This window comes from Nerophis ophidion, linkage group LG05 (assembly GCF_033978795.1).
Source record: "Nerophis ophidion isolate RoL-2023_Sa linkage group LG05, RoL_Noph_v1.0, whole genome shotgun sequence".
Lineage (NCBI taxonomy): Eukaryota > Metazoa > Chordata > Actinopteri > Syngnathiformes > Syngnathidae > Nerophis > Nerophis ophidion.
Genome location: NC_084615.1, coordinates 74,480,526 through 74,496,548, shown reverse-complemented (window position 1 = coordinate 74,496,548; position 16,023 = coordinate 74,480,526). Strand labels below are relative to the sequence as shown.

Below are 16,023 nucleotides of genomic sequence, written 5' to 3'. Positions count from 1 at the left end.
GGGACCCAGGATGGACCGCTTGCCTGTATCGATTGGGGACATCTCTACACTGCTGATCCGCCTCCGCTTGAGATGGTTTCCTGTGGACGGGACTCTCGCTGCTGTCTTGGATCCGCTTTGAACTGAACTCTCGCGGCTGTGTTGGAGCCACTATGGATTGAACTTTCACAGTATCATGTTAGACCCGCTCGACATCCATTGCTTTCGGTCCCCTAGAAGGGGGGGGTTGCCCACATCGGAGGTCCTCTCCAAGGTTTCTCATAGTCAGCATTGTCACTGGCGTCCCACTGGATGTGAATTCTCCCTGCCCACTGGGTGTGAGTTTTCCTTGCCCTTTTGTGGGTTCTTCCGAGGATGTTGTAGTCGTAATGATTTGTGCAGTCCTTTGAGACATTTGTGATTTGGGGCTATATAAATAAACATTGATTGATTGATTGAAGACAGTAACATCAACAAAACTCACCTTTTGTGCATTCACGCACAACGTTAAAAGTTTGGTGGACAAAATGAGACGGAAAAAGAAGTGGCATAAAACACGTCCTAGAAAGTCGGAGAAAGTTGTACACGTAAACAAACCACGGTGCGTTCCAGGACCGCCAAAATTAGTAGGACAAAACGGCGCTCGCCAAATACTCAAATCAGTGAAGCATGTTTAATGTAAACAGTGTGCTTTATAACAATTAGGGAGGTTTGTGTCATGTTTGTCCTCCTGCAGAAACCATATTAAAACAAAAAAAATATTTTTTTCTTCATTTTTTTCCATTTTTCGTACATTTTTGAAAAAGCTCCAGAGAGTCACTAGGGCGTAGCTAAAGAGCCGCGGGTTGCCGACCCCCGACCTATATGTTTAAATTCATGGGTGAGCTAGAGCGTCTCCCACCCGACTCATTTATCACATCATTAAAAAAAAAAAAATCAGCTGACTTTATCGCCTTTACCTTGGAGTGATTATGTGAACCAGGTCCGAGGAGACCGGCGTAGTCTCTGGCCTTGTAGAATCGCTAATAATATCATTGAAAGCGCTTACTTGAGTGTTCGTTTGAGGGTGAATCTCTAAGGGCAGCTCTTCAAATGTCTTCACTGTGGGCTGGCATGTCTTTGAAGGTCCCACAAACACACCCCCGCCAAAGGGCAGGCAGTTATAGTACCTGCTGATGAGGAAGGTCAGATTTTAGCAAATGGAATATGATGAACTGAATTGTGATGTACAGGTAGTGATGAAGAGAAGCACACTGTGACTGGCATGTAGTCTACCGCCTTCTAAAACAGGCCTGGGAAATCATTTTGACTCGGTGGGGCAAATTTTGAGAAATAAAAATGTCTTTGATGTCTGTCATTCTGTCTGTCTGTCTACCTATCTATCTATGATGACAGAGGTCTGTAATTTTCATCATAGGTACACTTCAACTGTGAGAGACAGAATGTGAAAAAAAAATCCAGGAATTCACATTGTAGGAATTTTAAAGAATTTATTTGTAAATTATGGTGGAAAATAAGTATTTGGTCAACCATTCAAAGCTCTTATTACTGATGGAAGGTTTTGGCTCAAAATCTCACGATACATGGCCCCATTCATTCTTTCCTTAACACAGATCTATCGTCCTGTCCCCTTAGCAGAAAAACAGCCCCAAAGCATGATGTTTCCACCCCCATGCTTCACAGTAGGTATGGTGTTCTTGGGATGCAACTCAGTATTCTTCTTCCTCCAAACACGATGAGTTGAGTTTATACCAAAATGGATACATGGATGATACAGCAGAGGATTGGGAGAATGTCATGTGGTCAGATGAAACCAAAATAGAACTTTTTGGTATAAACTCAACTCGTCGTGTTTGGAGGAAGAAGAATACTGAGTTGCATCCCAAGAACACCATAACTACTGTGAAACATGAGGGTGGAAACATCATGCTTTGGGGCTGTTTTATGATGAAAATTACAGACCTCTGTCATCATTTTAAGTGGGAGAACTTGCATAATCGGTGGCCGACTAAATACTTTTTTGCCCCACTGTATTTCAGTTTTAATATTAAAAAAATAAAGATGTTTTTGACAGAAATGCCATGATTACTAAATACTGCATACAGTGGTGCAAACAAGTATTTAGTCAGCCACCGATTGTGCAAGTTCTCCCACTTAAAATGATGACAGAGGTCTGTAATTTTCATCATAGGTACACTTCAACTGTGAGAGACAGAATGTGGAACAAAATCCAGGAATTCACATTGTAGGAATTTTAAAGAATTTATTGGTAAATTATGGTGGAAAATGAGTATTTGGTCAACCATTCAAAGCTCTCACTGATGGAAGGAGGTTTTGGCTCAAAATCTCACGATACATGGCCCCATTCATTCTTTCCTTAACACGGATCAATCGTCCTGTCTCCTTAGCAGAAAAACAGCCCCAAAGCATGATGTTTCCACCCCCATGCTTCACAGTAGGTATGGTGTTCTTGGGTTGCAACTCAGTATTCCTTTTCCTCCAAACACGACGAGTTGAGTTTATACCAAAATGGATACATGGATGATACAGCAGAGGATTGTGAGAATAATAATAATAATAATAATGGATTAGATTTATATCGCGCTTTTCTATTGTTAGATACTCAAAGCGCTCACAGAGAAGTGGGAACCCATCATTCATTCACACCTGGTGGTGGTAAGCTACATCTGTAGCCACAGCTGCCCTGGGGTGGACTGACGGAAGCGTGGCTGCCAGTTTGCGCCTACGGCCCCTCCGACCACCACCAATCATTCATTCACCAGTGTGAGCGGCACCGGGGGCAAAGGGTGAAGTGTCCTGCCCAAGGACACAACGGCAGCGACTTTGATGTCAATAGGTGGGAAGCAAACCTGCAACCCTCAGGTTTCTGGCACGGCCGCTCTACCCACTACGCCATGCCGCCCCATAAAGAGAACGTCAAGTGGTCAGATGAAACCAATATAGAACTGTTTGGTATAAACTCAACTCGTCGTGTTTGGAGGACGAAGAATACTGAGTTGCAACCCAAGAACACCATACCTACTGTGAAGCATGGGGGTGGAAACATCATGCTTTGGGGCTGTTTTTCTGCTAAGGGGACAGGATGATTGATCCGTGTTAAGGAAAGAATGAATGGGGCCATGTATCGTGAGATTTTGAGCCAAAACCTCCTTCCATCAGTGAGAGCTTTGAATGGTTGACCAAATACTTATTTTCCACCATAATTTACAAATAAATTCTTTAAAATTCCTACAATGTGAATTCCTGGAATTTTTTTTCACATTCTGTCTCTCACAGTTGAAGTGTACCTATGATGAAAATTACAGACCTCTGTCATCATTTTAAGTGGGAGAACTTGCACAATCGGTGGCTGACTAAATACTTTTTTGCCCCACTGTATTTATCTATGAAACGCTGTTAAAATCCGCTGAACAGTATGTGTGCTTGGGTCCTATTTCTAGGAACACTAATACAAAACCTCACAATAATGTCTGATTGAATGCTAAAAACGTTATGACAGACCACCTTAAAAAATGGAATTTGAATTTTTTTTTTACTGAATGAAACACCCAGAATGTACATGAAAATAAAAAATGTGGGATTTACAATATCATCTACGAACGATAAAACACTGAATATTGACAACATACACTATATTGACTAAAGTATTTAGCCACCCGTCCAAATGATCAAAATGATGTTTTTTCGGGAGCTGGGCTCCAGTGGAAGGAACTTTGAATGATCCAGGATACCAACACATTTTGGACAATTCCATGCTCCCAACCTTGTGGAAACATTTTGGAGCAGGCCCCTTCCTCTTCCAACATGACAAGGTCCATAAAGACAGAGTCTGACAGAGTCCTGAGCTGAACCCGATAGAACACCTTTGGGATGAATTAGAACGGCGACTGAGAGCCAGGTCTTCTCCACCAACATCAGTGTGTGACCTCACCAATGCGCTTTTGGAAGAATGGTGGAACATTCCTATAAACACACTCCTCAACCTTGAAGCTGTTATAGCTGCAAAAAGTGGACCAACATCAAATTGAACCCTGTGGGTTAGGAATGGGATGGCACTTTAAGTTCATATGTGAGTCAAGGCAGGTGGCCAAAAACTTTTGTCAATACCGTGTATGAACACCACCCACCCTCTCGATCGAGATATTTTACGATCAAGCGAAACGCAACAAAAATGCAACAAACACGGCGAAATATGAACGCGAAGGGTAAAAAAAAAAATCCATCTACAATCTATCTGATATATCACTAAGCTTTAGAACTTTCTTGTAAAAATCTCCTTCCAGGTCTGTCCCTGACACCCGCATTTTAGGCTTGGTGCCTCGTCTGAGCTGCTGTGATGTAGATTACCATAGTAACCAGTACAAACCCCGTTTCCACATGAGTTGGGAAATTGTGTTAGATGTAAATATAAACGGAATACAATGATTTGCAAATCCTTTTCAACCCATATTCAGTTGAATGCACTACAAAGACAAGATATTTGATGTTCAAACTCATAAACTAAACTCATAAACTGTTTTTTTTTTTTGCAAATAATAATAAACTTACAATTTCATGGCTGCAACACGTGCCAAAGTAGTTGGGAAAGGGCATGTTCACCACTGTGTCACATCACCTTTTCATTTAACAACACTCAAACGTTTGGGAATTGAGGAAACTAATTGTTTAAGCTTTGAAAGTGGAATTCTTTCCCATTCTTGTTTTATGTAGAGCAGGGGTGCTCACACTTTTTCTGCAGGCGAGCTACTTTTCAATTGACCAAGTCGAGGAGATCTACCTCATTCCTATTTATAATTTATTTATTTATGAAAGAGACATTTTTGTAAACAAGTTAATGGTGTTTAATGATAATACAAGCATGTTTAACACACATAGATTCCTTTCTTTCATGAAGACAAGAATATAAGTTGGTGTATTACCTGATTCTGATGACTTGCATTGATTGGAATTAGACAGTGGTGCTGATAACGTCCGCATTTTCAAATGGAGGAAAAAAAAAGTCCTCCTTTCTGTCCAATACCACATGAAAGTGGTTGGATTTGGCATCTCATTTGTCCAACTTGCATACTCGTTTTTAAACACTTTGTTATGAGAGTAGCATATGTGTGTGGCCCTTTAATGTCTGGCAGCAGGTGAGTGACGTCAGTGAGTGTGCGGGTGGGCAAGCAAGTGAGAAAGCGGTCGCTGAGGGCGGGGGAGAAATACATTGGCATCAAACTCCGTAGCTTGTTAGCTTGTGCACGCTAGCTTTCTGAGACTCTTATTTTGTTAGCACAGGCAGGATGAAACAGGTCTTTTATGGTGAAGACAGGAACCGTGCAGTCGGTCTTTAGAGTTTTGACAGTAGGTACGGAGTCTCTAGAAATAAAATGTGTTTCTCTGCGTCCGCCCTGTTAGTGATTTTTTTCTTAAATATGAGCTCGCAGCAGCCAGCGTCATCTCACAAGATCCTCGGGTGCCGAGAATGTCAAACAACTGACGAAAGTGAAGTCTTGGTATGATTGATGATTGCTCATTTTTATGTCTATTTTTTAATGCCTGGTTTGAGATCGACTGACACACCCTCCGAGATCGACCAGTCGACCGCGATCGACGTAATGCCCACCCCTGATGTAGAGCTTCAGTCGTTCAACAGTCCGGGGTCTCCGCTGTCATATTTTACGCTTCATAATGCACCACACATTTTCGATGGGGGACAGGTCTGGACTGCAGGCAAGCCAAGAAAGTACCGCTCTCTTTTTTTAAGAAGCCACGCGGTTGTAACACTTGTCTTGCTGAAATAAGCAGTGGCGTCCATGATAACGTTGCTTGGATGACAACATATGTTGTTCCAAAACCTGTATGTACCTTTTAGCATTAATGGTGCCTTCACAGATGTGTAAGTTACCCATGCCTTGGGCACTAATGCACCCCCATACCATCACAGATGCTGGCTTTTGAACTTTGCGCCTATAACAATCTGAATGGTTATTTTTCCTCTTTGTTCCGGAGGACACCACGTCCTCTGTTTCCAAATATGATTTGAAATGTGGACTCGTCAGACCACAGAACACTTTTCCACTTTGCATCAGTCCATCTTAGATGAGTTCGGGCCCAGCCAAGCCGGCGGGGTTTCAGGATATTGTTGATAAATGGGTTTGGCTTTGCATAGTAGAGTTTTAACTTGCACTTACAGATGTAGGGACCAACTGTAGTTACTGACAGTGGTTTTATGAAGTGTTCCTGAGCTCATGTGGTGATATCCTTTACACCTATGTCGGTTTTTGATGCAGTACCGCATTAGAGATCAAAAGTCCGTAATATCATTGCTTACGTGCTGTGATTTCTCTAGATTCTCTGAACTTTTTGATGATTTTACGGACCGTAGATGGTAAAATCCCTAAATTCCTTGCAATAGCTCGTTGAGAAATGTTCTAAAACTGTTCGACAATTTGCTTACAAAGTGGTGACCCTCACTCCATCCTTGTTTGTGAATTCATTAGCATTTCATGGAAGCTGCTTTTATACCCAATCATGGCACCCACCTGTTCCCAATTAGCCTGCACACCTGTGGGATGTTCCATATAAGTGTTTGATGAGCATTCCTCAATTTTATCAGTATTTATTGCCACCTTTCCCAACTTCTTTGTCGCGTGTTGCTGGCATCAAATTCTAAAGTTAATGATTATTTGCAACAAAAAAAAAATGTTTATCAGTTTGAACATCAAATATGTTGTCTTTGTAGCATATTCAACTGAATATGGGTTGAAAATGATTTGCAAATCATTGTATTCCGTTTATATTTACATCCAACACAATTTCCCAACTCATGGAACAATTTCCCTTGTGGATCATTAAAGTTTGTCTAAGTCTAATATTAAAACGGGGTTTGTATATCATGCAAAAGCGCAGATTCCAATTATTGAAATGCGTTGTATAGTTCAAGACTTACGGTCATTTGAAAACATCACTGTTTCCATCTTAAAGCTAAAAAAAAAAAAAAAAGATTTGGGAATGTCCGGCGGACCAGATTGAAAAGCTTAAATGGCCTCATGTTGCTCCCGGGCCTTAATTTGCCCAGGTCTGTTCTTAAAGCACTAGACCAGGGGTCGGGAACCTTTTTGGCTGCGAGAGCCAAGAAGCCAAATATTTTAATATGTATTTCCCTAAGAGCAATATAATATTTTTTTTAACACTGCATTTTTTAAGTAAGACCAACATTTCCAGACTATAATAAGTCTCTTATTCTTTGTAATAACATTGATATTCTGAAGCTAACTGCGGAGGGGGCGTGGACTGCGGGCCTGCAGCAAAGCGGGATGTTGCCAGGACCGGCTTCGAAATCAACGACAAGTGCGTAGACGGGCCACCTGGGCCTTTTTATCTAATCACCTGTCGCTCTGTTATAAGCAGCAGCCAGGAGGAGAGACAGGGTTGGGGCAGGAGCCAGAGCGCGAGTGAGGACGAAAGAGAAAAAGACAATTGCTGGAAAGCAACTGAGAGAAAAATAAAATAAAACAATATTGGAACCGGGCTTCACGGTGGCAGAGGGGTTAGTGCGTCTGCCTCACAATACAAAGTTCCTGCAGTCCTGGGTTCAAATCCAGGATCGGGATCTTTCTGTGTGGAGTTTGCATGTTCTCCCCGTGAATGCGTGGGTTCCCTCCGGGTACTCCGGCTTCCTCCCACTTCCAAAGACATGCACCTGGGGATAGGTTGATTGGCAACACTAAATTGGCCCTACTGTGTGAATGTTGTCTGTCTATCTGTGTTGGCCCTGCGATGAGGTGGCCACTTGTCCAGGGTGTACCCCGACTTCCGCCCGATTGTAGCTGAGATAGGCGCCGGCACCCCCCGCGACCCCGAAAGGGAATAAGAGGTAGAAAATGGATGGATGGGAATATTGGAACCCTAAAACAGGCTCTTGGTGGTCTGAAGAACCCCAAGGAGGCCAAACCCCACACTAACCAATAATAAATAAATTACTTCTTACCATTAACGCAACTTCTTGAACATAAAAATGCATGAGAATGTTTATTTTGAACGTTGTTTTTAACACTGTGATTACAAGTGGAATTATTCATTACTTATCCTGTTAAGCAATGTCAGCTCAGATTTATCCGAGAGCCAGATGCAGTCCTCAAAAGAGCCACATCTGGCTCTAGAGCCATAGGTTCCCTACCCCTGCTTTAGACAATGGCGGAGGACCTCAAGTCAGCCTGTAACGTTGCAAGGGGTACCTAGCTGGCAGAGTCTTGCAGGCGAGCCTCAGTTCCTCCTCAGACGGAGGGCGTGATGAGGCTTGTGAGAAGCCGTCATCCTCTGAGCTCTGCGACTGATTCAGGGGGACGTACTCCTTCCCGTCCTGAAGGCAGGAATATTTTGTTGATTTATTAAAAAAAAACATTTTAGATAGAGTTGTTCTTGTAGCAAATGAAGCCTCACAGGTAGACTGTTGTCCTGCAGCAGATCTCCCAGGATTTGCACCAGGGCCGGGAAAGTGGGCCTCTGTTTGGGCTCCCCATGCCAGCACGCCAACATGATGCCATATCTACCAGCAGAGGGCAGCACAGTCACAAATAGCATCGGCCTTAAACAAAAAATCTCTAGGATTGATGACTCATTAAACAAAGTGTCAAGAATATATATAGTGTGTGCCCCATTCCACTGAGGCGCTACTACTATTTAGGGTACCTAATTGAGCGGGAAAACACTTTTAGTAGGGTGCAAACTGCAAGCACAATAATAAGCATGTTGGTCAATGGATAACAATACCATTCTGAAATGAGTGCTTTTTGTATTTTATTGTGTTTATAGAAGTGTTTTTTTTTTTCTTCAGATGAAATGACACAAAGTGGAAAAAGATTGTAATAAGTTGTGTAAAGTGAAGTGAATTATATTTATATAGCGCTTTTTCTCTAGTGACTCAAAGCGCTTTACATAGTGAAACCCAATATCCAAGTTACATTCAAACCAGTGTGGGTGGCACTGGGAGCAGGTGGGTAAAGTGCCTTGCCCAAGGACACAACGGCAGTTACTAGGATGGCGGAAGCGGGAATCGAACCTGCAACCCTCAAGTTGCTGGCACGGCCGCTCTACCAACCGAGCTAAACCGGTTGGTAGAGAAATATTCACAACAATAATAAATATTTACAACAATAATATTTTTTTTTCCCCCTATCCAAAGTTATTTATGCCCCTTTTTTGAGGCAGCATGTTCAATGTTCTAAATGTTGACATGGATTACAGAAGTAGGGATGAGTAGTTTCACATCTGAGTCTGTATGGTGCCAGCAACTTGAGGGTTGCAGGTTCGATTCCCGCTTCCGCCATCCTAGTCACTGCCGTCGTGTCCTTGGGCAAGACACTTTACCCACCTGCTCCCGGTGCCACCCACACTGGTTTAAATGGAATTTAAATATTGGGTTTCACTATGTAAAGCGCTTTGAGTCACTAGAGAAAAGCGCTATATAAATATAATTCACTTCACTACTTGGGATAACCGTACCCAAGGGTACCAATTTTTGGTTTGATTGATTGATTGAAACTTTTATTAGTATATGGCACAGTTCAGTACATATTCCGTACGATTGACCACTAAATGGTAACACCCGAATACGTTTTTCAACTTGTTTAAGTCGGGGTCCACGTTAATCAATGTTTGGTGTGTTCAAATGTGTTAATATTAATAAAAATTAAAAAAAAACATTTTTTAAAATTATTTAACAGTGAGCTGTGCTGTGCAGCTGCTACCTTGCCTTCTTACACTTTTGTGTCTCATTTGCAAGTATTGTATTATTTATTATTATTGTTTTCCTTATCTAAAGTTATGAATGCCTGTTTTTGATGCAACATATCCAATGTTGTAAATGTTAAGTTGACATGGATTACAGAAGTAGGGATGGGTACTTTTCACATTTGAGTCAATATGGTATCAATTTCCGATACTTGGGAATCGATCGCGCTACTCAAGGGTATCAATTTCTGGTGTGTTCGAATTTGTTAAGAGATATTTTTTTTTCTTAAATAACAAATATTATTTAACACTGAGTTGTGCTGTGCAGCTGTTACCTTGTTTTCTTACACTTCTGTGTCTCATTTGCAAGTACTGTACTATTATTTTTTTCCTTATCTAAACTTATGAATGCCTGTTTTCGATGCAACATATCCAATGTTGTAAATGTTAAGTTGAAATAGATTACAGAAGTAGGGATGGGTACTTTTCACATCTGAGTCGATATGGTACCAATTTCCGATACTTGGGAATCGATCGCGCTACTCAAGGGTATCAATTTCTGGTGTGTTCAAATTTAATATTTGTTATTAAAAAAAAAAATCTAAAAAATCTCTTATTTAACACTGAGTTGTGCTGTGCAGCTGTTACCTTGTTTTCTTAGACTTCTGTGTCTCATTTGCAAGTACTGTATTATTATTATTTTTTTTTCCTTATCTAAAGTTATTAATGCCTGTTTTCGATGCAACATATCCAATGTTGTAAATGTTAAGTTGTCATGGATTACAGAAGTAGGGATGGGTACTTTTCACATCTGAGTCGATATGGTATCAATTTCCGATACTTGGGAATCGATCGCGCTACTCAAGGGTATCAGTTTCTGGTGTGTTCGAATTTGTTAAGAGATTTTTTTTTTCTTAAATAACAAATATTATTTAACAGTGAGCTGTGCTGTGCAGCTGTTACCTTGCCTTCTTACACTTCTGTGTCTCATTTGCAAGTACTGTATTATTTATTATTATTTTTTTCCTTATCTAAAGTTATTAATGCCTGTTTTCGATGCAACATATCCAATGTTGTAAATGTTAAATTGAAATGGATTACAGAAGTAGGGATGGGTACTTTTCACATTTGAGTCGATATGGTACCAATTTCCGATACTTGGGAATCGATCGCGCTACTCCAGGGTATCAATTTCTGGTGTGTTCGAATTTGTTAAGAGATTTTTTTTTTTCTTAAATAACAAATATTATTTAACACTGAGTTGTGCTGTGCAGCTGTTACCTTGTTTTCTTACACTTCTGTGTCTCATTTGCAAGTACTGTACTATTATTTTTTTCCTTATCTAAACTTATGAATGCCTGTTTTCGATGCAACATATCCAATGTTGTAAATGTTAAGTTGACATGGATTACAGAAGTAGGGATGGGTACTTTTCACATCTGAGTCGATATGGTACCAATTTCCGATACTTGGGAATCGATCGCGCTACTCAAGGGTATCAATTTCTGGTGTGTTCAAATTTAATATTTGTTATTAAAAAAAAAAAATCTAAAAAATCTCTTATTTAACACTGAGTTGTGCTGTGCAGCTGCTACCTTGTTTTCTTAGACTTCTGTGTCTCATTTGCAAGTACTGTATTATTATTATTTTTTTTTCCTTATCTAAAGTTATTAATGCCTGTTTTCGATGCAACATATCCAATGTTGTAAATGTTAAGTTGACATGGATTACAGAAGTAGGGATGGGTACTTTTCACATCTGAGTCGATATGGTACCAATTTCCGATACTTGGGAATCGATCGCGCTACTCCAGGGTATCAGTTTCTGGTGTGTTCGAATTTGTTAAGAGATTTTTTTTTTTTCTTAAATAACAAATATTATTTAACACTGAGTTGTGCTGTGCAGCTGTTACCTTGTTTTCTTACACTTCTGTGTCTCATTTGCAAGTACTGTATTATTATTTTTTTCCTTATCCAAAGTTATGAATGCCTGTTTTCGATGCAACATATCCAATGTTGTAAATGTTAAGTTGACATGGATTACAGAAGTAGGGATGGGTACTTTTCACATTTGAGTCTAAATGGTATCAATTTCCGATACTTGGGAATCGATTGCGGTACTCAAGGGTATCAATTTCTGGTGTGTTAAAATTTAATATTTGTTATTAAAAAAAAAATCAAAAAAATCTCTTATTTAACACTGAGTTGTGCTGTGCAGCTGTTACCTTGTTTTTTTAGACTTCTGTGTCTCATTTGCAAATACCGTGCTATATTTGTATAGTAGACTTTGCATGCAATTGCAATTCCCAGACATTAGATGGCAGTGTATTGACGATGGTGTGTTGCCTTAGCAAGAAGTATACTTTGCCATGAAGTTGAATTTGACAGTCCTGTCTTTGGTTACACCCTACAGAGTGGTCACACTGTAAGTATTGGTCAGTACACACCAGCTGTTTGATTGTAACGTACATTTTAGTTGTTGTTGTTTTCATTACATTTGAAAGTGCTAATCGGTAACTTGTCTATGGCAAATCTAATTTAAATTCGCATCGTGCTGGCGCATTTTGAAAAGTGGAGCCATGGTGTACATTTAAAGCGCCTTCTTTTTGCATTGTTGGCATGGAAAATTTCAGCATTACCTTGTGACAGTCCTGAGTGCTGCATGCTCGTTTCTCGGCCAAGTACTTGAGCCGGTGCAGAGGCTGCAACCGTACATGATGTCACGTGGAAAAAAACATACCGAAATATGGCACAGTTTGATTTTAGGTGAATCAAAACCTGGTAGTACTGAGAAGCTCTGGCCGGTGCCTATAAACGTACCGAGTTTGGGCCTGTCATAAAATGATACATTTGAATGATCCTTGGCAATGATAATAATCTTATTTTACTGATTTTGTGTTCCTCCTCCTGAGTTTCGGAATATCGTGCTCCGTAGTACAGTTTGCAAAAGCAGGTTTGTATAGAAGTGGGTTGCCACTAATTGTCCGCAGGAAACTGCAGGTCTTTGCATGAGACCACTTGGGAATACCCAGGAAGATTATCAGATAAGATCAAGGACATGAATACATTTCCCAATCTGCCAAGTATCTTTAATATTATAACATCATTTGCAGCCAGAAAATATCAGTCAATCAATCAATGTGTATTTATATAGCCCTAAATCACAAGTGTCTCAAAGGGCTGGACAAACCACAACGACATCCTCGGTACAGAGCCCACATAAGGGCAAGGAAAAACTCCCACCCAGTGGGACGTCGGTGACAGTGACAATGATGGCTGAGAAACCTTGGAGAGGACCTATATATGTGGGCAACCCCCCCAGGCGACCGAAAGCAATGGATGTCGAGCGGGTCTAACATGATATTGTGAAAGTCTAATCCATAGTGGATCTAACACAACGGTGAGAGTCCAGTCCACAATGATATGTTGCTATTGGTTCTGATTAAAAGCAAAGGTTTGTGCTCCTAAAGTCCTTCTGTGTCCAGTGACTTCTTCGTTGAGTTTGTAAACAATATGAACAACAAAATGTTGATAAAAGATAATATGAATTTAGCTATTATAGTATGGATCTAATAATGATATACTTTTCATTATCCATGCGTTTGTTACGCCTCGTCTCGATTACTGTAACGTATTATTTTCGGGTCTCCCCATGTCTAGCATTAAAAGATTACAGTTGGTACAAAATGCGGCTGGTAGACTTTAGACAAGAACAAGAAAGTTTGATCACATTACGCCTGTACTGGCTCACCTGATCTGGCTTCCTGTGCACTTAAGATGTGACTTTAAGGTTTTACTACTTACGTATAAAATACTACACGGTCTAGCTCCATCCTATCTTGCCGATTGTATTGTACCATATGTCCCGGCAAGAAATCTGCGTTCAAAGGACTCCGGCTTATTAGTGATTCCTAAAGCCCCAAAAAAGTCTGCGGGCTATAGAGCGTTTTCATTTCGGGCTCCAGTACTCTGGAATGCCCTCCCGGTAACAGTTCGAGATGCCACCTCAGTAGAAGCATTTAAGTCTCACCTTAAAACTCATTTGTATACTCTAGCCTTTAAATAGACTCCCTTTTTAGACCAGTTGATCTGCCGTTTCTTTTCTTTTTCTCCTATGTCCCACTCTCCCTTGTGGAGGGGGTCCGGTCCGATCCGGTGGCCATGTACTGCTCGCCTGTGTATCGGCTGGGGACATCTCTGCGCTGCTGATCCGCCTCCGCTTGGGATGGTTTCCTGCTGGCTCCGCTGTGAACGGGACTCTCGCTGCTGTGTTGGATCCGCTTTGGACTGGACTCTCGCGACTGTGTTGGATCCATTATGGATTGAACTTTCACAGTATCATGTTAGACCCGCTCGACATCCATTGCTTTCCTCCTCTCCAAGGTTCTCATAGTCATCATTGTCACCGACGTCCCACTGGGTGTGAGTTTTCCTTGCCCTTATGTGGGCCTACCGAGGATGTCGTAGTGGTTTGTGCAGCCCTTTGAGACACTAGTGATTTAGGGCTATATAAGTAAACATTGATTGATTGATTGATTGATCATTACTTTTGATATTTATGGTTAGCGGTTAGTATATCCTCCAACTTGGGCTGGGCGATACGGCCTTGTTTTAATATCTCTATTTGTAGGCCATATCGTGATACACTATATATATCTCGATATTTTGCCTTAGCCTTGAATTAACACTTTATACATATGATCACACCAGTATGTGTCTACATTAGGGATGTTCCGAGCCGGTATGTTTTCCGTTCGGGCTCCAGTACTCTGGAATGCCCTCCCGGTAACAGTTCGAGATGCTACCTCAGTAGAAGCATTTAAGTCTCACCTTAAAACTCATCTGTATACTCTAGCCTTTAAATAGACCTCCTTTTTAGACCAGTTGATCTGCCGCTTCTTTTCTTTCTCCTATGTCCCCCCCTCCCTTGTGGAGGGGGTCCGGTCCGATGACCATGGATGAAGTACTGGCTGTCCAGAGTCGAGACCCAGGATGGACCGCTCATCGGGACCCAGGATGGACCGCTCGCCTGTATCGGTTGGGGACATCTCTACGCTGCTGATCCGCCTCCGCTTGAGATGGTTTCCTGTGGACTGGACTCTCGCGGCTGTGTTGGAGCCACTATGGATTGAACTTTCACAGTATCATGTTAGACCCGCTCGACATCCATTGCTTTCGGTCCCCTAGAGGGGGGGGGGTTGCCCACATCTGAGGTCCTCTCCAAGGTTTCTCATAGTCAGCATTGTCACTGGCGTCCCACTGGATGTGAATTCTCTCTGCCCACTGGGTGTGAGTTTTCCTTGCCCTTTTGTGGGTTCTTCCGAGGATGTTGTAGTCGTAATGATTTGTGCAGTCCTTTGAGACATTTGTGATTTAGGGCTATATAAATAAACATTGATTGATTGATTGATTGATACTGGCCGATACCGGCCTATCCGAGCATGTATTAAAGTTTAAAGGTATTTAGCCTACTTAGTTGTCAGATTCATGCTAAAAAGGATTTTAGTACTTTTGATAACAACTAGCCAGCTGAATTAGGTGAGTTTGAATAATACACAATAGTTGGTATTCACGGATAAACGCAAAATATCAAAAATGATACATGACGAACAGAAATGCCCCTTCATCCTATCAAAAAGTACTTTGAGTGAAGAGTGTGTATTTGTACGTTTACATTTCGGGGGACGCAGTCTCGGGCGATCTCATCCTGACCCCGTTTTTTAATCGTTTGCAAAAGTCTTCATCAATCTGCACTCCCGGGTAGGGAGATGCACCTGGACAAAGGAGGGAAGACAGAACAAAGTAATATATTGAGGCATGAAGATTTAATCGGCTTGAAAGAAAACCCAACACAGGATCCAATTGCTCTGAGACCCAGATTTACACTTCAATCGCGACCCCCGCCCCACACACACACACACACACACACCCTCTGTCCAACCTTTCTCTTCTCATCCGATATGTCTTGATAAAAAGTTTTACCGAGTGAAAATATTTCCCAGAGGAGCACTCCGAAGGACCACACATCACTCTGGCTGGTGTAGACTTTGTCGAAGATACTCTCAGGAGCCATCCACTTCAAAGGCAGTCGGGCCTGCGAGGATACAGTACAACCGAGGCTTCAAGAAAAGCAGAGAATCGCACCTTCCTACTACGATAACGTGGCCGTACGTTGCCTTTCCTGACGTAGTCGGGGTCTTTGTATATGTCCCGGGCCAGGCCGAAGTCGCAGATCTTCACCACGTTGTTCTCTGACAGCAGAATGTTGCGTGCCGCCAGGTCTCTGTGGATACACTGTGGATACACACGG

General features: G+C 41.6%; 1 protein-coding gene across 3 annotated transcripts in view; it reads right to left on the bottom strand.

The window, feature by feature from the left end:
• Positions 1–16,023, bottom strand: part of flt4 (fms related receptor tyrosine kinase 4) — a 313,067-nt gene that overhangs the window by 5,931 nt on the left and 291,113 nt on the right. For 2 of the 3 annotated variants that reach the window (XM_061901973.1, XM_061901976.1), the window contains 6 exons: positions 15,885–16,007; positions 15,696–15,807; positions 15,388–15,487; positions 8,425–8,530; positions 8,220–8,344; positions 1,028–1,151 (listed from right to left, as the gene is read on the bottom strand). In XM_061901973.1, coding sequence (XP_061757957.1) covers positions 1,028–1,151; positions 8,220–8,344; positions 8,425–8,530; positions 15,388–15,487; positions 15,696–15,807; positions 15,885–16,007 — 690 coding nt within the window. The remainder of the gene's footprint in view (positions 1–1,027; positions 1,152–8,219; positions 8,345–8,424; positions 8,531–15,387; positions 15,488–15,695; positions 15,808–15,884; positions 16,008–16,023) is intronic. The other variant, XM_061901974.1, reaches the window with a different exon arrangement.